Source organism: Cavia porcellus, unplaced genomic scaffold (genome assembly GCF_034190915.1).
Source record: "Cavia porcellus strain 051 isolate PalLab524CR breed Dunkin Hartley unplaced genomic scaffold, mCavPor4.1 scaffold_22, whole genome shotgun sequence".
Lineage (NCBI taxonomy): Eukaryota > Metazoa > Chordata > Mammalia > Rodentia > Caviidae > Cavia > Cavia porcellus.
In genome coordinates, this window is record NW_026947505.1 from 5,654,986 (window position 1) to 5,680,823 (window position 25,838).

The following is a 25,838-nucleotide window of genomic DNA, read 5'->3' on the forward strand; positions in this document are numbered from 1 at the left end:
GTTGGGAATGGTTAGGGCTGGATTCCAGGTCTGCATGATCCACACCCGTGGTCTTTCCATTAAACTCTGATACCTTTCAACTCAGCCCAAACCTGGCTGGACCAACTCTGCCTACATGGTGGCCATGCCTGGCATGGGGTGCAGTTTGACAAAGCACCTGGAGACCTGGTGCAATCTGGCTCAGGCCAGCACTGTCCATCACACAACGATAAGGTGGGATTTCACACGATACTACTTACTGGCAGGGGAGTTTGGCTATCTGACAATTTACATGCAAACAAGGTACTGCCTCCCAAGGGTAACCGGCTGAACATTTTCAGAAGGTCCTGGCTGCTCAGATACATTGCACCCACTCTTGCTGGATCCCTTGGTGAGGAACATGTAACACTTGTGTGTTTGCAGCTCAGAGCTGCCTGATGGATGGATTTGCCTCGCTATGAGTCTATGAGAACCAGGCACTTCCAGGTTTGCTTCCTGGTACTGTGGCCTCACTGGAAGATCTGACTCCAAATTAGAGATGAAAGTTCTTTTGCAGTGAACTTACCTTAGCGGATACTTGATTCACAGGTTTGTTTATAGGCGAAGCTCTGGGCTGCTTCTGCTGGTACCCACCTGTCCCTTACTACTACTTTTTGCCGATCTTTCCTCCTCCTGGTTAATTTTTACAAAATTGTAATCTAGTTAGAGTGAAACAAAAGAAACGAAGTTGAAAAAACTAGCTCTTCCTGCACTGATGGTGGCAGCGGTGTTTGCTTTTTAGGTGTTACAAGCTGACAATGACAATAACAGTGACAGTTACAGACACCCAACTATAATAACAGGCTTGGGTCATTTGTCTGTCAGAGCTAATGAAAGATGGCTGTGGTGTTAATCAGTTGCCAAAAAAAAGGAAACCATCACTTTGGGTTCGGGAGGGGAAAGGCAAGAAGGAAGGGAGAGTTCTTCTTGATGGTTGGTTGTCACTGGTTGTCACTGGAGTCTTTGTGGCCAGCATTGGGGAGTGTCTGTGACTTCCCTGCACCTCTCAGGTGCTGCCGATGGAAATTCACAGACTAGCAGCAGAGCTGCAGGCTGGAAGGGAGGAATCAGAGCTATAATTAACTTTCTGTGTCATTGTGTTCCACGACAGTGACCGTATTTTTTCAAAGACAGAATTGTAGCCCCTACCTTGTGGCTTTTATACTCTGCAAAGTCAGTGCCGCTTGCAGTTTCTCCTACACATATACACCCAGGTTGAAAATGGGGCTGCTGTGGTTTATTGGGGGCGGGTAAAATGCAGCGACATGTCATTTGTTGTGCCAGTGTAACTCCGTGGGGAAATAATGAGTTGATTAAAAGCCTTGATTAAATTCTATTGTTCAATTATTTAGCATGAATGCTCATAACAGAAAGATTTTATTTTTTGCCTTTGTAGCTCTTTTGGTTTATTCTTGGCACACTTTTTTTGTTTGTTTATTTGTTTTTAGATTTAAATTATCTAAGTAGCCCTCCATGTTTTGTGGGATTTTTATTTGTTTGTTTGTTTCTCTGTGATCAATTCTGTAAGTAATTGATTATATTTCTGTCATGGCAATGTGTTTATTATACATCTGGTACAAAATTCAGTCTACTTCTTCATAGAAACTGCAGAGGAACTTTAAAAATTAGAAACAATTGTTGAGTACTTCGAGTTGGGGAGGCATCACTGAAATAATAGAATTTTAATTTGTGCCCACGAAGCACAGTGGTGGTGGTGATGTGATTATCTCCTAGGCAGGGAAAGGGAAAGGGTTCTGAACAAGGCAGAGAAATCTGTGGAAATGGCGCCCCCTAGAGTTGCTCATCCCAGCTGTCCTGGGTGCAAGCTGTGTGTTAACCCAAGAGCAAAGCACGTCTCTGAATGAACTGTATATTAATAAATATTTACTAATTAGTGAAAGTAACTGCATTTGCTCTTCTTGTAGCCATAATAAGAAAGCAAGCTCAAGTAAGCCATCATTTCTGCATGGCTTTTTTTTTTTCTGTATTTTAAGCCCACGTGGATTTTCACTGTTGGCTATAGTCTTCGTGTGGATGAGTGGCAGTGTTTGAGGTGGGTGTGCATAGGCTTGTATCACTTGCCAGCTTTCTGAGCTCACATGTTGTCCTTATTTCTGTGTTTTCCAGAGAGAAATGCCTGCTGCCTCTCCAGCTGGCTTTGGAATCCAAGAATGTGAAGCTGGCCCAACATGCTTTGGCAGGGATGCAGGTATAGCTTTGACTGAATGTAGAGTGACAGAAATTGACAGGCCAGTTTGGCACTGAATGAGCCAATCAGTAACATTTTACATACTGGCTGTATAAAAATCTGGGCAGGGATGTTATGGAACTGGGAAATAACCACAGAAGATCACATATTTTCTCTTATTCACCGGAATGTCTCTATGCACAGCATTATTTGGTCGAGTCTTTGCAGTCAAACATTGATTCATGGAGAACCAGTTAAGCTCACAAAGATATGAAATCTTTTTTTGTGGAGCCCAGTTTTCGGGAGAACGAGGGGTCCCAAGAAAGAGTGACTCCAAATTCGTCCCTATTCAGATCTTTTGTGTATTCAACATACAAGGCTCTACGTAACGAGATTTGATAGTGAACTAGAAATATTTTACTTTATTATTCATCTAGATTGGTGTTTGAATCCTAGGAAGAAAAAATAAGTTTGGTTTAGTAAGAAGAGTCAGATTGGTTGAATACATTTTTTTCTCTGAACATTGTGGTGGTTTTGTTTCTAGTTTTGAGGGTTTTGTTTTGTTTTGCTTCTGTTTTTTTGAGACAGGTTGCATAGTTTAGGCTGTTCTTTAAAACTCACTCTTGTAGCCCAGACTGTCCTGGAACTCATGGAGATCCTCCCGAGTGCTGGGATTACAGGTGTGTGCCGCCCTACCTAGCTGAGTGTTTGTGTTTTACACAAAACATTATAGGTCCAATTCCAACAATGAAAAGGTGATGGCCATATAAATACATTGAGCTTTTAGAGTGACTTGGTTCCTAGAGACAAGCATGGTGAAGTTCAAGCCTGCAGGGGTCTGAGACTATATATGGGTGGCATCCGTTAGTATCTTTTCTGTCAGTAAGGACAACTTTATGGATAGTTTTTTAAGTTCAGTGACATACCTAATGCCTTTCAGGAGTTAATACATAGTTTGAAAGAGTGAGGAAATGCACTTCTTACCCTCAGTTGATTTAATTATACAATGCATTTTAACATGCAACTGCATTTGACATTTTAAACCTTGTTGTTATGAAAAGTCTTTTGCTTTCCTCTAAGGTAATTGGGCCACCCCATAGAATGAATGAGAGTTTGTTGTGTAGATTTCCCATTTTGTTCCCCCCCTGCCCCGCCCTTTTTAAATCCTGAAACATTCTAAGTTGTAGTAAACTATGTAAGTGTGAGCTTCAGTGACTCAGTGAGTTCTAAGTTTCTTTACTATCTATCTCTTGCTGCCTGCTGTCTAACTTTAGCACATTTTCAGGGCTTCCCATTCTTTATCACTTGAAGTAAAAACAGCTTTGTGATAAAGTTTAACTCTGGGCCATCTTGGATATACTACGTGACTCTCAAAAACAAATCTCTTCTGAAATAAATAGACCATGTCATGGAGTCTTACTTACAAAGATCAGAAGTACTTGATGCCAGCCCCACAGAGAAGAGGTGCCTCATTGCAGTGGCTGAAACGATGCCAAAGTTTCCCCCCAAGTCATAGCTCTGAACTGTGCAGTGAAAGAACAAATCAGACAGGGATAAATATAAAGCTCTCAACTGTGGTCTCAAAAAATCTGTAGTACCATTAAAAATGGAGGAGAACAGCTTAATTGCAGCCTTTCAAGTAAGAATTAGGGGCTCCAGGGTGAGTCGACGTAGACTATGCCTGACCTGAGAAAGTTACTCAAGTTATGCATCATTTTTTAAAGTCAGGCCTCCCTGAAAGTGCCTCACTCACTTGGTGGTCTCATTCTGAGTGCGACAACTTTGTGGAGGCTCAGCATGGTCAAAAAAGACTTGCATGGACTTGAAAGCTGGCATCAGATTTGCTGGATGCTTCATCCTTGTGACTCTAGGGAAACACAAGGGAGTAAAGTTGTACAGTAGTGGCCTTGGAGAATAATGGAGAACCCGGAGAACAATGGTGTGAAAAATAAGAGATGCCCTAAAATAGCCGAGGGCTGTCCTAGGGAGACTTGTGGGAGTCCTCAGACAAAGCAAGTCCTACCTTCTCGTCTAGGTTTTAGTTGATTCCTTTTCTACTAGGATACATATTAAGATTTGTGGATTCATGAATATTCCTGGATAAATGACAGCTCACATTAGGAAGTAAGAATATAAACACTTGAAAAATGGACTTGTGGTCTGCAATTCCCTTTGCCTTTATGCAGCAAAGCTCCATCCAGAAGGAAATGCATGTAGATTATTACTATGTGGGGCTCTTGGCACATCCATCATCCGTCCCCACCACCACCTGAATCACCGAGGTGGCCAGCACATCAGAATTTCACTAACTGGAATTTAGAATGAATTATCTAGTATCATAAAAAGTCTTTGCAAAATCCATTTGCCCAAAGTTGGTTGCATTTTTGTTTTTAATGGCATGTAGCATGAGTTCTTTCCTAATAGCTTCCAGCCACGTGCATCCCGAGTGGGAAAAGTGATCATCAGTACATAATAAGCTAGAACAGAATCGGGCAGCAGGGGAGAGTCTATCTGTGATCACTGCCTTGTGCCTCTTTACAGAAGCTGCTCTCTGAAGAGAGGTTTGTATCCATGGAAACAGACTCTGATGAGAAGCAGCTGCTCAATCAGGTCCTGAATGCTGTGAAAGTGACGCCTTCGCTCAATGAGGACCTGCAGGTGGAAGTGATGAAGGTTGGTTTGACGTGGCCATCAGTGTGCGTCACTGGGGCGGGAAGACAGTCTGATCCTGACACTTGTTATCTTGAAACTGCCTCTGCATTGTGATTGTCTGTTACTGGGAATTGATGGGTTATTATCCTTGCTTAAGGTCCTCTAAAATTATTGTGATAGTTTGGCAGCAAAAAGGTACTGTTTCAATAAATCTGTAATGGAGATAGCCCGCTCCAGTATATGAGATGTGACTAGGAAGCATGTTTATCAGCTTTTAAGAGGATGTACGGGAGTAGTTCCAGCTTGGCATGAATCTGATCTAAGTGCTCCCCTGCCTGTGTAGGTAGCTATAAAGCAAGAGCTGATCATGTTTTGATGTGTACTGTGATTTTCGCACTGTCAGTTTAGGTGGGGGGAGTCCTTAAAAGGATATCAGAATTACATCTTCTTTCTCAAATGATATGAGCCTTATTTCCCTCATTCCAGTCACTACTTTCTCCCCTTATTCCCCTTGAAAATCACCATGACTGGGAACCCCTTACACTGACTGGAGTGTGTCAGGTTCTGTGAGTGAATGGTGAGTGGAAAAGAGAAGGATGAAACCTCTGACCAAGAACAACACCTTGGTCAAAGAAACATGGCAGGAACTGAGGAGATGGCTTTTAATAGTGCAGTTTATCCTTTCCTCCCTGCAGGAACATATAGAAGAATACTGAGTATTTAAAAACAGATGGTACCATGTAATGGTGGATCTCTTTCTGGAAGTGCAGTTTCTCCATTCACAAGAGAAAGGGGCCACTTCAACCAGGATATTTCCTTAACGTCCTAGACCTAACCCTAACTCTGTTTGGGGGTAGTTTAGGGTAGGGGTGACTGCTCAACCTGTCTGGTTGAATCCTCCTTCCACTCCTAGCAGGATATCCTTCAACAGTTTCCTGAATCACCACTGTGTCTTGAGTTACTCATCTGTAAAATGGGAGAAATAGTAGGACCTACCTAATAAGGTTGTTTTGAGAATGAAGGAAGGTGTGTTAGGAAGTGTTCTGTGTCCCTGCTGCCTGCTAGCTCTGAATCAGCACCTCCACGGTGGTCCAGGTTTGCGCAGTCCTCTCTGGTGTCCCAAGTGAGTCTGAGACATGGTAAGGAATGAGAACTCTGAGCTCACGGTTTCTAAGGCTGCCTCCGTCTCTCACCCTCCTGGATTCTGGATGTCCAGGTTTACCTTGCCTTTGACTGCCCACTCAGGAGCCTGGACATTCATCGCCTTCAGATGCTTTCTTCTCTGCTACATGTGTGCCACTCGTGAAGGGGAGGGCAGCCCAGCCGCGGAACCAGGTGCTTCTGTGGCATCCTCATCTGCTGTTCAGAGTCCACGTACTGGAGGGTGAGCTTGGGTGTTTAACTAAGAGGGCACTCATCCCAGGCTAGATAGTCTTCTAGAAATTTTCCTGGGAATAATTTTCCATAGAACAGAGGAGGTCTTGTTAAAAATGAAAATGAGGGAGTACCGATTCTCCTGAAAGCTGTGGAGAAGCGGGGTGGCTAATGGTTCTGCCAGCAGTGACACCTGTTTGAGGTCCTGTGCTTGCTCTCTAACGCCAGCCCAGCAGTGCCTTGTGTTTGTCTTGCTGCGGAGGGGAGTAGATACGTGTTAGTTCAGCCTATTTTTATGGTTTTCCTGATGACTCAATAATAGACCATGGTACTTTTAGTTAATGTCTGGGAGGAAAATCAGAGATTGTCAAAAAACAAAAACAAAAACAGTAATCCAAATGTTCAGTGTTTGCAGTTAGATTGTCCTCATCTAACTAAAAGGTCTTTAAGACAATGGTCTTTTCTATATGCTAATTTTAACGATTTAAATGTTGGAACTGGGGGAAATATTTCAGTTCACACCAAACCTAGCTTTAAGCTATTTTCTTTGTAGTGTCTTTTATTTTGAACAAACATGTTTAGTCAAGTTGCTAAAAAGTTAAAGCTGAGATAATTGTGTTAGGGTGATATTATCACTATGAAATAAAATCTCTTTGTCCATGATGGGTTACAGGTAAAAGATCCACCATCATTTCCTTTTCTGAGATTAAAATACTCACTAAGTATAAAAATTGATCTAAATTACAGGCTTTCTGATTTAGAATAATATATAAATTTTATCTCCTTTATGCACAAAGAATTTCCATACTAATTTAATAGTATGGAAATCTCTAGAAACCAAAACTTCTTTATCTTATAATTATGTAAAACTGGTTATGACCTAAGTAAAAACTCATAAGTCCTTGTTTTGCCAATATCATTACTATATTAAAATACATTTATCACCTATTTTCCCAAAAACTGTATTTAAAAGAAAAATTATATTTAAAGGGAATTGGATGAGTCCCTCAGGGAAAGACTGGATTCCCATTACATAGGAAAGATTTACTGAGTTTGTCTCAGTTTCCTGATATAATTCATTCTTATAATAAATTATTTAAACCAGATTCTTCCTATAAAAAAATCCTCCAGTCATTTTATATGAATATTTTGTAGTTATAGAAAATCTTTCAAAATGAGTACAATAGGCATCTTCAAATGCTGGTGTGGGCATACTGTCCAGGAGCAAAGCCATGTGATGAGGTTTTCATTTATGTGTGTGACCACAGCACAGTAACAAATCCTAGATATTATCTTGTAAAAATCCACATCATGCATTTATCTACACATTACTATCTGCTAGTGTTCATAAAAATGAGTTGAACCAGGTCATACTCAACAGTGTGTAGAAATTGTATTCAATTCCTGCAAAGGAAAACAACATGGTTAGAGATTTCCCCAAGGTTAAACAAATCCTAGCTAATAACAGAGTTGAAGTTTCCAATGATAATAGTCTTATTTAGAAAGGAGATACTAGACTTACAATCAGGGGGTTAAAAATGATACTTATTTCTCACAAATTAAGCAAGAATGAGGTTAAATTACTTAGTCAAGGAACTATTCTACATGTTCTTTCTATTTAACAAGAGGGGAAGGTAAAAGTAACTTTGATTTATTAAAATACCCACGGAATCCAAATAAAAATTTTATAGCTTGAGCAAATAAAGTGTCAGTGTTGAACAGAATCAGAAAGAGAGGGTTTCTCTGATGATGTATTGCCTGTGAAATGGATTCGTCAGTGGTGGGGAGCTATTTAATATTTACATGCAGTACTTGTCTGCATGTAACATTTTCCCCTAGCGTGTCCCGTTTCCATAAATGCCAGCTAGGCTTCATAGGAGCCATGGACATAACTAATGACATGTCGGACTACAGTAATTAGGGCGTTCTTTCCTTCTTTCTAATGGATAACCTTTAGTGAGGTTATTAACTGATACAGCTGGCTGAGGCTTCAAAGATGGAGAAGAATTATGGCGAGCCTTCTGCCTCTGTGGGAGAGTTATGAGTATTCTATCTGGAAGAGCAGGCTGGCTTTGGCGATAAGCGACGATGTGATACTGGGCCCTGAGAATGTATTTAAAGAGTGTTCTATTACTGGATGTCTTATTTTATGTATATCTTTGGATAATAGAAGTGAATATTGGTGGAGTACTTTACAATTTTCAAAGGATATATGACAGGGGCTGGTTATTTAACATTTATTGTGCACCAGACAATCTGGCAAGCACTTTTTACCTTTCTATGAAGGTCACATAACTAGCAAAATGACAAGGGCCAGTTTTTAAACTGTAATTCAGCCTGAGGAGAGGTCTGTGTTCTTGCAGTGGGTGGTTGACTGTTAACTCTACATGGAAAGGCTGGTAGGTGGGGTGTGATTACCGTTCTATTACTTTCTCTCATTGCTGGGACAAAATACCTGACACTCAAAGTTAAAAAGGGAAAGGTTTATTTAGCCCACACTTGTGGAGGTTTCAGTCTGTACTTGGCTGGATCCAAGGCAGAGTGGCAGATGGCAGAGGGGCAACAGTTCCTGGTGGCTGCAGTGACAGAAGACAGCAAAGCAACAAGGGCAAAAATAGTGAAGCAAACTCCTTTCTGCCCTCTTATTTTATCCAGACTTCTGGGATCAGGGTGGTGCCAATGTCAGTAGGGGGAGCCAGCAGTCATCCACCCTTAATTCCAGCACTCTTAACCCCAGCCCTGCACTATGAATCAGTCACAAACACTAGATTCAGCTCCAAAGAATCCCACCTCTCATGATTGCAGAGGGACCAGCGGGACTTCCAGACACAAACTATAACATGTTCCCATTGTATAGATGTGCACACAACAAAGTTTAATCACAGGCTAATGGAGGGAAGCAAACTAGGAGCACCTCAGTCCTGTGTATTTTCTGTGTCCTCCCAAAATAATAATATTCTCTCATTCATTTTATTGAAATTATTCAAACAGATTCAAATGTGGAGAAAGAATCTATAGTTTCTTTCCCACAACATTAACTAATGGCCCTGAATATATGTGGTATAGAAAACAGAATTGTCATCTACTATTTAGATATTCAAATATGACAAAAACCTAGCAAACATCTGCAAAGAGCAGAAAGGTTACAGAGTATAAATAGACGTTCACTGTCTGCAAGGCTAATAGTCCTGAGCCTTGTGGTATCATCTTGGGATTTAACTATTACAAAGTGGAGGGGAATGTGCTTCTAAATTATGCACCAGTACTACAGTCAATCCTTGATCTGGCAGTTAGAAATAGGATATGGAAGGACCATTTTTAAAAGAAAAATTTAAAAATATTCATATGCTAGGGATCCAGTCCAGCACATGCTGGACAAATGCTCTGCCACTGAGATGCCCCCTCCTGGCCAGGGGACCAGTATTAAAGTCCCTTCTCAAGGGCAGGCCCCTTAATGGCAGAGTCTTTACACTGGAAAGTGTACCCAAATGGTTAGTTTTGATGTGCTTATCTCTGAGCATTTGGTCTTCCAGCGTGCCTTATGGGAAGAATCATCATTAGTGGAATTCGAGCGTGAGTGGCTAATTTGTCTCGCCTTCTCATGTCAGGAAGACCAGAAATTTCTTCTTAGCCTAAAGCCATCAAATCACTTTAAAAGATCTGCAGCAGTCTCTTCTATTACAGAGAAATCCAGTGTTTGATGAAAATACATAACTCCTTAATGTACCATTGTTGGAAGTCGATCAAGCAAGCTTACAAACATTGTTTGTGTAGTAAATAAAGACGTGTCTAAAATAGCGGTTCTCCTAAGGAACTTGTTTTTTGCACAGTTCCCCGTCTTTCTGCTGCCAAAGTTGATCTTTTACTACTTTGCATATACACACAGATATAATTCTAAGTCTTTCTCCCTTGTTCCTTTACTCTTTGGAATGACTGCCTTAGACAGATGATGAAAATATATTAAAAAGCAAAGAGAAGAACATTGAAAATTCAGAAATGCAGTTTTCTCTTCAATAGTTCATGCATTGTTTTTGAGGTGAGATTTTTCACATTATTTTTCTTTTCTTAAAGTCACCACCATTTCCAGGTGTGATGTCATTCAAACATAGTTGACAAGCATTCTACCTAGTGTTCTCCACCATGACCTTAAGTTAACCAAGTACAAATGCAAAAACCCCGGTATATACTTGTGGTGGATTCTCTAGAATTCTTAGTTCAGTGGAAGGATCCTTCAACTCTTTTCAATCATGTATTCAGTGAATATTTGTTTATTGTATCCCAGGCACTGTGCTAGGCTCAGATGACCTAGAAAAAAGAAACTAATACCAAACAAAAACACAATCTTCATTTGGAGGTTAGTGATAGAAATTAGTGAAACGTATAAATATACATAAATGGTGATAAATGCCCTAACGACAACATAACCAGAACAAGACCTCATGGGGCAGATGGAAAGAAAGACAGAGGAAACTCTTTTCAAGAAGTGATTGGTAAAGTGAAAAAATATTTAAGATAGAAGTCAGAAACAGGGAGAGGCCCAGCAGGATTCATTTTAGCTATAACAATGCACAATTTTATTTTTCTTTCACATTAACTTGCGTCAGTGCTTGCTGAGCCACATTATTAGAGCCCTTCATTTCTTGCAGATTATTTCTCCACCTGTGGTCCATAGTGGGTCCTTAACAGCAGCCAACATACCTGCGTGGCAGCCCACCAGTTGTAGGAGGAGGGCTGCGTTTCTGCTCACATCTGATTGGCCATATGGCAACACTCAGTCAGAGGGAAAGCTGGGAAGTGTAGTCTTTATCCTGAACAGCCATGTCCCCAGGGTTCTGTTCCTGAAGGAAGAGGTGATAGTGTGGAGAGATAACTGGCCCTCTGCCAGGGCACTTATCACATGAGATTCTTGGTCGGGCTCATTTAGCCCCAGCCGGTGGCAGCTGGCACGATATCCCCTCTGCTGCCTCCTGCTCCTCTTTTTTTCACTATCCTGCACTTTTCTCAGGGGATGAGCAGACCGTATGCTCAGCTGTAAGTTAGCTAAGGACCAATGGAGTGCCTGCAGTGGACCACTTGGGGAAGTGGTACATTTGAATCTCTCCAACTAGTAATTCCCAAACTCTTAACACAGGCTTGTCTGGAAAATTTCACTAGCCAGTAAGTAAGAAGTAATGATACACTCTTAGCACTGGCTTTCTCCCTTTGGTGTCTAGCAAAGCAGCTGGTGTGGAGCTTACTAACTGCGTGCTAATTTAGTTATTGACTAATGAAGAAGAGATGGAAATACGTAGTAGTTTTCAGTGATTGACTAGGAGAAACAAATAACTAAAGTGGATTGCAGATAATCTGTGTGAAAAAAGAGCAATACAGATTTGTATTTTAGAATTAATGTAACCTCCTGCATCATCAAATCCTTTTTATCAGTGTATTGAATTTGAAGTGGGTGGTTTGGGCTGGGCTTAAATAATCATTGGAATAGAATTGCTGTCTCAGCTCAGATTTTTCTAGAAAGGCTTTGAACAGGGCTAGGAGTTGAACTTTAATGTCTAGTTTGGAATAAGTGGAGAGATACCCTTCAGGTGCAGGGGTCTGGATTGACCGTGAGGCCAGGGTGAATAACGCAGCTCTGGAAAATAATGAAATCCCAGAAAATCTCTTTCAGTAGATTAGTATTCACTGCAGAACTGTAGGTGGCCACAATGTCATTATCCTGGAAAAAAGCACTGGACACTCTCCTCTTTCTAGACTTCTCATTTTTCTTCTTTTCAAGACATTTGGTAGCAGAGTGGTGAGAGGACAGCTTCCAGGCTGGAATTCCTGGTGACCTGGGAACTCACTGCTGCTATCTGTGGCCCATGTTCTGATGGGGAAACGTGAATAATATTGACACATACTTCTTTGGGTTGTCATGAGTCTTCCAAGAGCTAAAAAGAAAAGAAGTGTTTAGCACAGGGTCATTGTTAGCTTTCATTTTTGCTATTGTTATTAGAAAAGAATACGAGTAGCATAATGAGAAAATGAACACTTCTGAACTCACTCAAATTGTGAATCAGAGCATTACAACTACCATTGCTTCATGAGTCTCTCCCAACTCTCCTTTCTTCCCTAGTTCCTCTCTCTATACTTTTGTCTTCTTCTGTGGTAATAGAACAGAAAATTATACATTATCTTCATAGATATTTGATTCCCAAAAAAGGGTGGCATGTTGATTTATAGCTTTTACTTAAAATTTTTGGAAATTATTATATATCAATTAATCATCTAGATTATATTAATTATTGTATATCAACTAATCACCTAAATTATATTTAAGGTCCTCACCATTAGCGCTGACTCTATTCCCTATAGAAAATTCCCCACAACTAAGCTAAATCAGTTTTTTGACTGTCTTTCTAGATGAGTTATGTGACTTGAATTATTTTACAAGAATTTTATAGTTATTAAGTTTTTCATTTATAGAGGAGCAAGTTGACTTTAACCCTTTAAAAACTGTTTTATCACAAGGGCTTGATTAGTCATGTCTATAAGCATCAACTCTAAAATTACCAAAAGCTCCAGGCTTGTGTGGGCCGATTCTATCTGAGACGATGCTCCCATTCAGGGGCAGGGACCTGACAAGAGCAGAGCAAAGACGGACTGAGTTTATCAGTACATCCAGTTGAGAAGCTGGAACATGGCGGATGTCTGTAACAGAGAATCACAAGTTTGGGGCCAGCCTGGGAAACTTAGCAAGCCTCATCTTAAAATAAAAATAAAAGCAGCTGAGGATGTAGCTCAGTGCTAGAGCATTTGCCAAGCATGTACAAGCCTCTGAGTTCTGATCCCCAGGGCTGAAAAATCCAGCTGAGAGATTAAGTCAAAATAAACTTGTTCCAAATTGATGTAAAAGGAAAATTTGCTGAACTTTTTAATAGACTGTTTTTTAGAGTTTGTTTCCATTGGTTTGTTCAGTGGTGTTAGTTTTCCTTTGCTGTGAGATAACACCTAAGCAAATCAATGTAGAGGGGGAGAGATTTGTTTTAGCTCCAGGTTTCAGTGCACGGTCTGCTGGTCCCCTTGATTTTTGGGCCTTTGGTGATGCACAGCAACATGGTGGGGAACTCATAGGAAACAAAGCCACTCGCCTCATGGCAGCCAGGAAGTGAAGAGGAAGAGGAAGTGGCCCTCGTCCGGTATCCCTCTGAGGCCACACCCCCACGACCTACCTTCCTTCCATTAGGCCCCACCTCCTGAAAGCTTCACCATCTCTCACTGGTGTCACAGCAACCAAGTCTTCATATGACATTTAAGTTCTAACTCATATGCTATCAAAGACAAGGGTTTAAATCTAGTAGGAAAGAGATAAGTATATAATTACTTTAATTCCATCACAAATATTCAGAAAAAGATTGCTTCTGTACTGGATGTAACAGACTTTTTTCTTGTCATTATTACAACATTCACATAACATTTATATTGCATTGTGTATTATAAATAATTTAGAGATGATTTAAAGTATATGAAGAGATGTGAGGTTATATGGAAATATCATTTTGTAAAAAGGATATGAACCCCCAAAGATTTCAGTAGCTGTGTGAGGTTCTGGAACATTGTAACTCATTTGAGATGAGAGACAACTGTTTTCATCTGAGATGTTAAGAAACTGAAGTTGCATTTCCCCAAGGAAATGTGGAAAAAATGTTGACTCTAAGAAGTAAATTGGCAAGGGCTGTAGTTGGAGATAATTATGTAAGTTTATCACAGCAGAATTTTAGAAGGGAGAAGAAATAGAAATAGGAACAATTTGTTATTTGTTCAAGTAAATTAAGTTCACTACAGTTAATATTTACCTTTTTTCTGAGTAACACAGTATGGTATTTCCTAGAATTAGATGCCAGTGACTTATCTGATGACTATTAATAATTTATCACTAGTGCCAACAAGTACAGTCTGAAATGAACCTCAAAAGTGATAATAAACCAGTGGATAAACTATTTTCCAAACTGAATATTCAGGAGCTCTAGCAAAATTTTCTACTGACTAAAAAAACTCACAGAATAGCCATTTGCGAGTCAGTTTAAGTCATGAATGGGAGAAGCTTCATGAGATGAAGTAATTTGATGCATTGTCAAAATGAAGATTGAGTTTAGCTCAAATGCCTATTGCCACCAGCCACAGGGGATTTGAAGAGAGCAGGCTCAGGGGTTGCCCCTGCCCTCTGGACATTCCAGATTTTAGCTCTGGGCTCCTGTGGCCGAGGCTCTCAGCTGTGTCCTCCAGGCTTGGGGATGAATGATTGAGAGTAGTGGTTCTCAGCTGGGGACATTTTTTGATCATCACAGCTGGTGGGGGTGGGAACACCTCTATCACCTATTGAGAGGAAGTTAGGGGTGCTGCCAAGTACCCCACAATGCAATTCAACCCCTGCCACACAGGAATCACTCCACCCTGAGAGGCTGAGAAACTTTGATAGAAATAAGGGGCAAAAAATGCTCATCATTGGAATCTGTGTTTTAAATGTAAATAAGGAAATGTCCTCTGAAATTCTACAAGTTTATGCTTTGTGACTCTTCCTCCTTCACACTACAGATAGACAGACATCCGGTCGTTCTCCTGCCCTCAGAAGGTTGAGCCGTTTTAGTATTTATGCACGGGCCAGGCGGAAAAGACCCTCTGTGTCTACTTCACAGTTAAAGATCACATTTTGTAATCCAGACTAGGGGACAAGAGCGCCCTGCATCCAGTACAGAGACATCACAGCCTCAATATTCCTGTGCTTGCTACTGAATTTCCTGCCCTGACTGTTGCCAACTTGGAGAACAAAAAGAACAGGGATGTTTCTGAAGAGAAGGAAGTGGTTTTTCAAGCCAATGTACACGGGAGGCCAAAAGACAGCATGCGTTAAGTGTCAGAGCCAACTTCATGCTCAGAGCCAGAGCTGGGCTTGGAGCAGGCCTGGCCTGCGGGCGCTCCTCCACGCATGAGGAGAGGCGAGGCCAAGGCCTTCTGTGCACCAGTCATGAGTTTAGTTCTCTTCTTGAACCCTAATAGTTGATTTTGTTTGGTTTGATTTATAAACAACATCTGATATTTTTAAAAAATGAAACAATCGTTCCAAGGAGCGCTTGTGCATAAATTAAGATAATTTTAATAATTTGAGGAAAAGGAAAAAAATTCCTTACTCATTTGATATGACCCTCAAATCCTCCATGTGCCTTGTGAGTAGTTGACTCTCCTGAATCAACTTTGGGATGGTATCCTTGTCTGTTTTCCTGAGTTTATTAATTACATGTGTTGTAACATGTTAAATTTAGAGTCCTGTGAAAGGACACATAGAGCACTACAAGGCGTGTCTTCTGATATACAATTCAGGTGACGGAACATTTTCTAGGCAGAATGTTCATCACTCATAATCACTTTATTTTAGAACCAACGTTATCTAAGATGTGAGCGCTGCAAGATCTTTTTTCTCTGTTTCACTACTGTATCCCCAGCACCTAGTGCTAGATCTGACACTGCTCACATCGCAGTAAACATTTGCTGAAGGAAGGGAGAGAGGGAGAGAGACAGACAGAGGCGGGAGAGAAGGGCCCCGCAGGTGAATATCATGTGGCCGTGCAGCTGCTCCCGGTGACATCAGGAATCACTTCTATACTCCTGACTGCCCTGGAAACAGTCTGTGGATGACTCACAAATGACCACGCAGGGCGAGGGTAACAAATGAGTAAGTGCTCAGCAGAGCCTGACAGGGAAAGTTAGGTAGCAGGCTGGTTTGTGTGTCTCGTGGGAAACGCTTTCAGATGACCAGAAAGGATTTTCTCCCTGTGAGAGTGAGGACCTTCCACTTGGCTGGGTGTCTTGTCTGGGAGCTTACGAAATTCAGATTGCCCCAACCTGGTCACTTGAAATTAGTGTGACTGATTGAAGATCCCTTTTCCAAAATGCTTGGGGTCAGATTTCTAAGTATTTCAGATTTGGTGTTATTTGCATAGAGTTTACTCATTGATAGTCCCAAGTCTGAAACTCCAAAATCTAGAATGCTCCAAAATCCAAAGCTTCTTGAGAATGGCACTTCAGACTTCAGAGTTTGGAGAGTGTCATATTATAGCTGCTCAACCTACATTACCTTGTGTGACTGCAGGGTCAGCTTTAGCGGTCACCCTGCCAGGGCCTAGCCCCAGGTTTCCAGAACAATTCAGCCTAAGGGAAAAATAGTGGTCTCCAGGCTCTAAAAGATCTGTGCTTTTCAGTGTGGATTACCTGAGTTTTCTAATACACTTTTTACTTAAAATTAGCCTATTCGTTTATGTCAAAATAGCCACTCTGAGTTACAGCAAATGAAACCTGTCTACTCTCCTACTCACCGTATATGTTTCTCTGCTTTGGTGCTGGGATTAAACTCCAGGCCTCTCCTGGGCTATGTGTCACTGAGCTCCATCCCCAGCCCTCGAGGTATCTTTTGTTAACATGCAATTTATTCCTCTAAATAGCCTTCTGAATGGGACAGAAGATTTAAAGATAAGGGAATGAGGAGAGGACAGAGGCAAAATCGCACAACAATTTAATGCTGAATTGCATGCTGTAATCATGTCACTAGAAGACTTGTGGCCTTGATGTCATGGGCCCTGCTCTGTCACCAGCATCACAAGGCAGGGCCTGCCGAAACCCAGGTCATGATCAAGACATGTCTTTAGGAGAGAATTAGTGTAGGATGTTGCCCAGAAGCACGTCTGTGTGATCTTTGTCTCATCATTATCTGTCCACCTGGGTCACTCTCTATTCCTAATGTGATCATGTTTTCTAGATTCTCATAACTTGTGCCTAGTCTTTGCAATAAATCAACTTCACTTGCCCCTTTCTAGTCCAATTCTGTTATGTGTGTTTATTATTTATGTGTTTGTTTTTACTTGGGTTTCTAGACATTTTCACTGGAGGGATTGCTTTTTGCACCTACTGTTCAGTTATTGGGTTTTTAAAAAGATGATTTGGAGCTTTAATAGCCCTTGTAATGCCTTTCTCCTTCCATGGGAGGCTTTGCATGTTTTCTCCATTTCCTTCCTGGTGTCCTCCTGCCAGCAATGCAGCCAGCTAGACTGCAAGATGCTGCCTGTCACCCAAGCTCCTACTGCTCGATAGTCATTGAGTCAATATGCTGTGATGACCCTAGGAAGGATATATTTCTAACGGAGTTGCCCTCAGCATTTAGGTGTTCCTGTTTTCCTTTCCAGCGTGCTCTGAATGTTAATCTCTGCTTTCTGCCTGCTTGTTATCCATTGAAGTCAGAGCCTTAATTAATTTGCTGTTGCCATCTGTGTTTTAATCAAGTGAATTAATGCTGGGCAGGCACGAGGAGCATTAACAGTTTGTCCGCTTATCACTTTTGAGAAGTCACTGTAACCTGCTGCATCATCCTAGCTACACACATTGCCCCTGTATGTATCCTGTGAGCCACAGGGGGCCTTGGGTACCATCAGCCCCATAATTAAAACCTGCTGAGTGTTCTGAACAGCAAACTGCACAGGCTGTAGGAGTTAGCTTCATTAATGTGCTTCACTTCCTTTCATTATTCTGTTTTTAGGGTTTTTTTCCCACATAGCTCAGTGAGTTCTTGAATATTGGGAGCCAGCAGTAGGTGCAGGAGGCCTCTCTCTGCAGCTCTTTGGAACTTGATCAGCATTGACTAGGGTCTGAGTGAGGGATGTTCAGATTCCGAGCACTGGGACTGGAGGCCTCCCCTATTTCCGCAGGCTTCCCTGCTGCAGGGGAGTCCACTTCCTGTGTTTCCAGCTCTCCATCACAGAACACCGCAGCTCAGCACACTCAGCAGGGCTTCCCCGAGGCTCTGAGCCTGGTCCCGCAGCTGCTGCTGTGAGCACACAGCTCTTGCTCATAGAGGACACAGTTCACTTTTGAAAACTTGTTTTTCAGCTTCATTTTGTGCATATTCTATGAACACACAGGAGAGTGAGGCAGAAAGCTGACGGGCAGTCCTGTATGTTAATAATTAGCCCATGCAGACAAACATTGGCCACCATTGTCTTCTTACTGCAAAGTGTTGGCAGTGCCAGTGTTTCTCACCAGTAGTTTAAAAGGCAAGAATTCAGATGGACCAAATGACCTCCAGAGCCCACTGCCACCGCCTCTGCCAGCCATTCTCTCAGGCCCTCCCACCACTACCAGGAAGCATGGCATAAAAAATAAGCAATGGAAGTTGTGCTGTGTGGCAAAAAGTCAGAGCAAGAAAGCATTGACTGAGAGGTCCTGCGGGACTTCCAGAGGCCCAGCGAGCATGCGTATGTAAGGGGGTGATCATAACCAAGTACATGTGCGTGTACAGTCACTGCGTGCTCCTAACCGCGTGTAGTAATCTATCGCCACACCACCCTGAATCTCATCTAAGTACATATGACAAGGAGATTGGAGCCGAGGATAGGAGGGCTGGGAAGCCATCTCTGAGAGTGACATTTGCATTGAAACCTCAAACACTAGACCTGGGAGAAACCATCAAATGAACCACAGAGGAGCAAGCATCGGAGTAGCCAAGGATGGGGGTTCAGGCAAAGACACCTGCTGTAGTTAGGGGTTGTACACAGAACAACTAGGATTAGGACATGGAGTTTATAATATTTTTATAATGGTCAACGGAAGTTAATACAGGAAAATGCAAGAAATCTATCCGCAACACTAAAGACATAGATTATTTAGTCAAGAGCCTAAACTCCACGACAATGTCCCATATGAGTCCAGATAAAAATCCAGAGCTCAGGACAGTTCCTCCCACAAGTCCCACTGGAGGTCCAGAGCCCACAAGAAGGACTCATGCCAGTCTGTTTTACGGATCCGTGCCGGGAAGACCCAAGGGTCAGCGGTGGAAGCCAGAAAGTCTATGCCAGCAGGATGAAGGAGCTGTGCTAGTGGGATGAGAAGAGCTAGAGCTGAGAAGTCACACTCATAACAAAGACCAGGGCTATCCTGAAAGGCACCACAGCCGTCCTCAGGGACATGGAGGCCCCGAGCTCCTCCGACGACAAGCACAGTCGGGTACGTGCCAAGAAGCAGCGTGACGAGTTCATCCTGGAGACCAGGCAGCACATGTCTTCCCCTCTGGAGCCAGGAAGCAATACTCGATGTGAGCACCAAAGCTGCTCCAGGAAAACCAACAGCTCAGACATCAACTCGTAGGAGAACCCACAATGCCTCCTTAACGTCTCAACCCTCAACACCTCCCTTCTTCTCCACCTATTTATCCTGGCAACTTTCCTCAGGCGGAGCATCTTTGCTCAATGCCATGCTGATGTAATCCAGCTGCGTTAAGTTGACCACCAGTTCTTAATCCATAACAACACCCCAACCAGCACATCCTGTAGAGCCTCCCTCCAAGCCCAGATTAGATCTTGGTGACCCCACTGTCCTCAGCCGTCCCTCGTTGCTTCCCAAAGAACTCCATTTTACACGAGGCCAAAGGGCAGTAAGCCCCATGATCCCATTCTCTTAGCCGCCTTGTCACTGAGCTGGTTTTAGTGATGGTCAACTCTTGGATATAAGGTACCAATTTGCCTAATCCCGGGCCCAGATCTGTTTTTCTTTCTTTAGTTATGTACATTCTTTCTTCAAAGTGGAGATTTTTCCTAGGCCTGGGCTACTACCTAGCCAAGACTGAGAGACTGGGAGAGGTTACTTTCTACAGTTGGAGCTGTTGGCAGACTGATTAAGTGTGGTCATGAATTCTGTAGATTTTCTAGGCTCCAGTGGTCTTCCGTGAATTGAATGGGAAGAGAAGGCTCCTCAGAAGGCTGCTGCTGTCAGGGAATCCACAAGCAGGGCATCGCTGTTGGATTTGGGACAAAGGAGCAGATAATAGTGTTCTCAAGTCTGTCTTCAGCAAGGATGTTAGAAGCCAGACAGACAGGGGAGAGACTGGCTTTTTACCTACCAAACTAGGACAGTCCTTAATGCCGGGGGCTTTTACTGATCTGTACCCTAGTGGCTCTGTAAGTGGAAAGTGAAATTTTTAAATGGTCCTTAAAGATCTTGTGAATGTCATCAATGCATTGTCTATATATCTTGGAGACCAAAGAGGTCGTAGGACTAAAAAGTAAGGAAACCCCAAGCAGCATCCTGGAGGAAATTCCAGGAGAGAAAAGTGGCATAAAAGACTCTCTGACCCCACGTGGATTTGGGAAGGTGATATGGATAGAAAGTTACAATGACATTTGTGTCCAGGCAAAGTTGAAGACTGTATTGCTGAGTGGAACAGTGCATGGAGCCAGATCCCTTGAGCTCAAATCTCAAAGCTAACCTGTGTGACCTGGCTCAAAGTACTTAATCACTGAGTTTCAGTTCCCTTCCAGTACTAACACCTATTTAAAATATCAATGTAGATCATTGGTGTGACACGCCTAGCACTGGGCCTGGACGTTTCTCCTGATGACTCCTATCACTTTTTGATTCCATTGTCATTCGGGAGGCCACCTGGAGTTGCTCAGGAGTGCTCTTCAGGCCGGCCTTGCAACTTCCTTCCATGGGGAGAGTGTGCGGCCTTTACATTTCCAGTGTACTCTCTCCTTGACTAGGCAATAAGTACCACCAACTACAGAGCAGTGGGTGGGTAGAAAGGAGCATTAGGTAAAGCAGAAGTGTCATAAGGCTTGGTGACATAAAAGGACTGCAAAACAAACACTCGTTTCTGTGTGTTTAACCCCTCTCCTCCTGCTGGCTGCAGGTTTTACTGTGCATCACCTACACCCCAACGTTTGACCTGAATGGGAACGCCGTGCTGAAGATCGCTGAGGTGAGTGTCCCTTGTCCCTGTGCTGCCTGCTCACGGCTGCTTTCTCTTGTGCTGGGATAATTACCAAAGTGACAGTGAGCCCCAGAATGGGGCAAGCTCTTCTGTGATTACCCAGGGAACTTCTGCAGCAAGCGTGCTGTGTGCCCACCATCCCCCTGCCCTCCCAGTGCTGCGTCTTAGTGCTCTGTATGTCTGCATTTGTTTCTCTTGAGACTTTGACCATGGAAATAAGGGTACCAGCTCCCCCTACTCCACTACACCCACTATATTGCTTTCTCAGTGTATTTTATCCCTGTGATTAATAGTAAAACATTTGACTTTTAAAAACGTCTTTTAAGAAACTAAGTCTGAGATTTAGGGGTGTTTATTGATTCAGCTCTATCACTGTCTCCAAGCTTTGATGAACACGTTCTATAGCTTCTCTCTTCAGGCTGTGCTGTGCTCTAGAGTAGTACCCAAGAACACATCCAACAGAAATCTTGGCTTCTCTAGTGTCTGGCATATGCCTTTGGCTTTTGGAAACATCATCATGCAGAGGATAATTTTCCTTCTGTTTCTTAAAAAGAGAATCTTCAGGATTTGTTGATTCTGGCAAGAATATATGTGCAGATCACAAAGAGGCAATGGTTTTCTAAATTCTGAGATGATTTGGAAGAAGGAAGCCTAGTGACCAGCATTCGTGGTATCTATATTAGTAGATACACATACTTTTGTGGTATTAATGAGTAAATTTAGTGAAAATCACTGAAGCATTTAGAAAATTTTCGTATGTCTATCAAAAGAGAAATAGCAGCTGTCAGATGACCCCTCACTACTCTGCAGGTCCATAAGTCACTGTCAAACACCTGTGTGCTTCACTCTATCACAGAGGAGTCACCAGTAATTGTTTTAATTTAAGAGCTGTGGTGAGCGCTCTTGTTACTTGTAGGTGCACTTGTGTCAAGACTGTAGTTTCCAAAAAGAGCAAGAAGCAGGATGAGCACGTGAGGCTGGTGAGCCCTGTGTCACCTGAAGGGAGATGGGAAGTGCTACGTGTCACTGTCCAGTGCTACCTGCAGATGCAGCCCAGGATAGGGGACAGTGCAGAGCCACCGGGCCTTCAGGAGGGGAGCCCTGTGCTCCACTCTACCCCTGAAAGGGAGGAGAAAGACTCTCCCTGTCATCCTCACAGAATGCACTTCCTGAATGAGGGCCTGGGGGACACAGTACGTGGTTCTAGGTGGAGACACACACTTCCATGGGCCACACAAGTGAGAGGTCACGCAAATAATTCTCTAGCCTCAGGCTTGCTGTCGTAAAAGTACCTATCTCGTAGTGTGGTTGTACCCATTAAACATGAAAGCTACAATCCACGTAAAAAGCTACCATCGTGTGTAGGTCCACCCACAAAGTGAAAAATGTTTGCCATTGTCCACCTCGAAATAGGGAAGTGATTTAAAATAACACCTTAACATAAGCCATTTATAGCTCTTGTGATGATGGTAAGGAATCCAGCTGTTTCTTGCTCTCCTATAGACAGGCAATTACACAAATAGTGTTTACCCTGAAACCTGTTGATCGGGAAATGGAATGTGTACTTAAGAATGAAAAATGAAGCTATTTCCCTAAGGTACTGCCAAAACGATAAAAGGATCATTAAGCTCTCAAAATGTAAATAAGAAGGCGACCTTCCCTGGTGTGTCTAACTCAAATCTGCTTAAACTGCAGTTAAGAAAGTTTTTCAGAAAAGCACCTTCCATGTAACAAGAGGACTAAGAAATATCACCAAATTTTAAAATGGGCAATTATGAAATTCCGTTAAGATACTCTGTTCAACTCCATGAACAACCATCACTAAAACTCCGTGTGGAGGAGGAGTATAATCCTCCTCTTCATTGAAAAACTGCGTCCAACACTTCTCCTAGCAATGTGCCTGGATTTGTAGACATATAGCATTTTTAAGTTACATTAATACAGAACAAAGCTGTAGGTGTAGAAATCGCCAAGACCCGGACGAAAGCAGAAGATCAAATCACAGCCAAAAAGCTCTGCTCAGCTGTTTGGGGATGGTTAATGACACTGGTCCCTTGGAAGGATTTTAGACATGTCTCTTGTCTACTAGAGGCTCTTCTATGAGATTTCTCAAAAGCAGAAAGCCCCGTAAATGTGAGGCTACTGCTTTCATCTCACTGAGTCCAGGAAATTTCCAGCCTTTGATACTGTAGTACACTAGCAAGTTCAGGCAAAATCTGTTTCCAAAACTATTGGTTTTTTTTTTTTTTTTCCTCTCGGATTTATATCCCCGGGACCTCCCTTTTTCTCTCCTGCTATCTGCTTATATCTTCATTCCCAAACACTGATTAATAATTATAGCTACTGTCATTAAATGTTTGTTTTTGAGACAGATTCTCACGAAGTTGCCGAGGCTAGCCCTCAAACTTATAACCCTTCTGCCTGAACCTCCCAAGTAGCTGGAAATACAGCCATCTATTCTCCTTTAATCTCTGCCACAACCAGTTAAAGAATCCAAAGGTTAATTTACTTGCCCAGGTTTCTATAGGTAGGTGTTCAATTCCAGATCTTGTATTTTGTAATCGTGAGTTATTAAACACTATTCTGTGTTGATTCCTGGCTAACCTCAGTCTTTGAAAATGTAAAGTAAAATTTTGCTATTATCATATTGGCAACTGGCTGAAATTCATTCATATTCTCTGTCTCTCTGTCTCTGTCTCTGTCTGTCTCTCTCTCTCTTTCTCTCTCTCTCTCACACACACACACACACACACACACACGCACACACACGCACCACACACGCACATACACATTCTCATTGTCTTTTTGAGATACAGCTACACTATGCAGGTTCAGTTCAGCCTGGTCTTGACTCACTTTATAGTCCAGGCTGGTCTTCAAATGGTGGGATTATAAGCATGCACCACCATGACTAGCTACTGACTAAAATTCTTAGGAGTCATTTACCGCCTAGACCTCTCCAGCAGTATTTAATTAGGTAATTTTGTGCTATTTTTATATTTGAAGTATGGATGCTTCTCACTTTTGTAGAATTTGAGCGGCCATTAGGAATATGCCACTTTCTTGAGCATCTGTACACATCAGTGCTCTATCTTTTTCTGAGCATTGTATTTCCATCAGACTATCTGGAGATTTTTAATGGTTTTTGTTACCCGAAGGAGCTCAGAAATGTTGAGATTCAAGACTTCTCTCCATAGATTCTTGTTTAATTCTTATTTAACACTCCCATTTATCACTAAAATATTTAATTGAGGTGATTTATAACTCTTGAAATACCCAGTATACATCTCTTTTACTGTGTGACAACATTATTTATTGAGATATAAAATATAGATAACCTGGCCCTAGCCCTAAACCTAACCCTAACCCTCAACCCATGGTGGACTCATTTTGGTTCTCCTGTCAAGAAAAGTAGCCAACAGACAGGTCCACCACCCTAAAGCAGCTAAGACCACTGGAATGAGAAGTTCCTTTGTAGGAAGCTTTCCCTGAAGCCCTCTCTTTTCTTCTCTGTACCCCAGCCTCTGTTGTTTCTGCTTTGACTCTTCATATCTGTTCTTTGGCTTATTGCTAGAGAGCCCATGAGCAAGGTAGTCCTTTGTTACAAAGAATTTCCACATCTCTCTTTAACTTTGCTTTGCGTGACTCCCAAAACGTGTATTTCAAGGTAGAGGTCACAAAGAACAATGAGAGGCCTCTCACTGGGTTATTTTGGGTTTGTTCATGAGGCAGAGGCTGAATCTCAGTAGACCGATAGGCCAGGCAGAAAGATCTGCCTGGGATAGTGTGGGAATTGATGGCAACAAGTATTTTAAGCCATTCTAACATGTCAGTTTACACCAAGGAGACTGTGGAGGAGAAAGAGGAATATCTTAATTGAGTTTCCCACTTAGGCCCAGCACTCTAGAACTGCCTTTTGATTTGAGATCCAAAAGGAAAACTAGTGAACATCTCTGCCCGGCACGGTGAGCAGACTTACACAAAGATTGTGGAAATAATATAACTTCAGCTCCCTCTCTGCGTCTGAGTGTGTGTTCACACTGACTTGATGAAGCCCTCTTGCCCTGTACACACCTGTTACATCTGTTCATCTGTTAGGAAAGAGGCGTGTTTCAGAGAGAAAAATGGCCTGGCCACCAAGCTGACACTGATTCATCACGGAGTTTAAACTTAGAGCCACAAGTAGAATTTTTCCTTGTTTCCGTGTGATCAACAAAGATTTATAGTCTTCTCTTACAGAAGATGAGTATTTTGTCTTCTTTTTTTCATTTTAAAAAATTTTATTAGTACATGTTTGCAATACCTAATGATTACATTCATCATGGGGGAATTGACGCATGTACTAAATACACCTTAATTCTTTTACTTTCTTACAGCTTAATCTTTTATCCTTTCCAGCTTATAACCATGAATTATTTTTCATTTTTATAATTTTTTCCCAACTGGATATATATTAACTCTTCTCATTATGGACTGTTTCAACACAGCAATGCCACTAACCCCATTAGGATAGGGGAGGTTCATGTGTAATGCAATAAAGTGAAATTCATATGGTTTTGCAAAATTAAGCAAATTTTGCAAGGAATCTTCTTCCAAACTTTTGTTCACTTAATCGGTATATATTGGATATCAGCTAATCAACTGTATTCCATTATTCTACTTTATATTCAGTTAGGTAACAATTCCAGCCTGGGTTTAACCTAGAACTGTTATCTATCAGCCCACTTCCCTAGTGACCTTAAACCTTTATTGCATATGTGTGCCTGCAGATTTCTGTTTCCCCTTTTTTCTTGTTTTTGCAGTTTGTTTTGCTTCACTAACCAT

At 42.0% G+C, this 25,838-nt stretch overlaps 1 protein-coding gene across 2 annotated transcripts in view; it reads left to right on the forward strand.

The window, feature by feature from the left end:
• Positions 1 to 25,838, forward strand: part of Arfgef3 (ARFGEF family member 3) — a 135,229-nt gene that overhangs the window by 32,682 nt on the left and 76,709 nt on the right. For both annotated transcript variants that reach the window (XM_063233364.1, XM_003465655.4), the window contains exons 3-5: positions 2,146 to 2,227; positions 4,748 to 4,879; positions 20,934 to 21,002. In XM_063233364.1, coding sequence (XP_063089434.1) covers positions 2,146 to 2,227; positions 4,748 to 4,879; positions 20,934 to 21,002 — 283 coding nt within the window. The remainder of the gene's footprint in view (positions 1 to 2,145; positions 2,228 to 4,747; positions 4,880 to 20,933; positions 21,003 to 25,838) is intronic.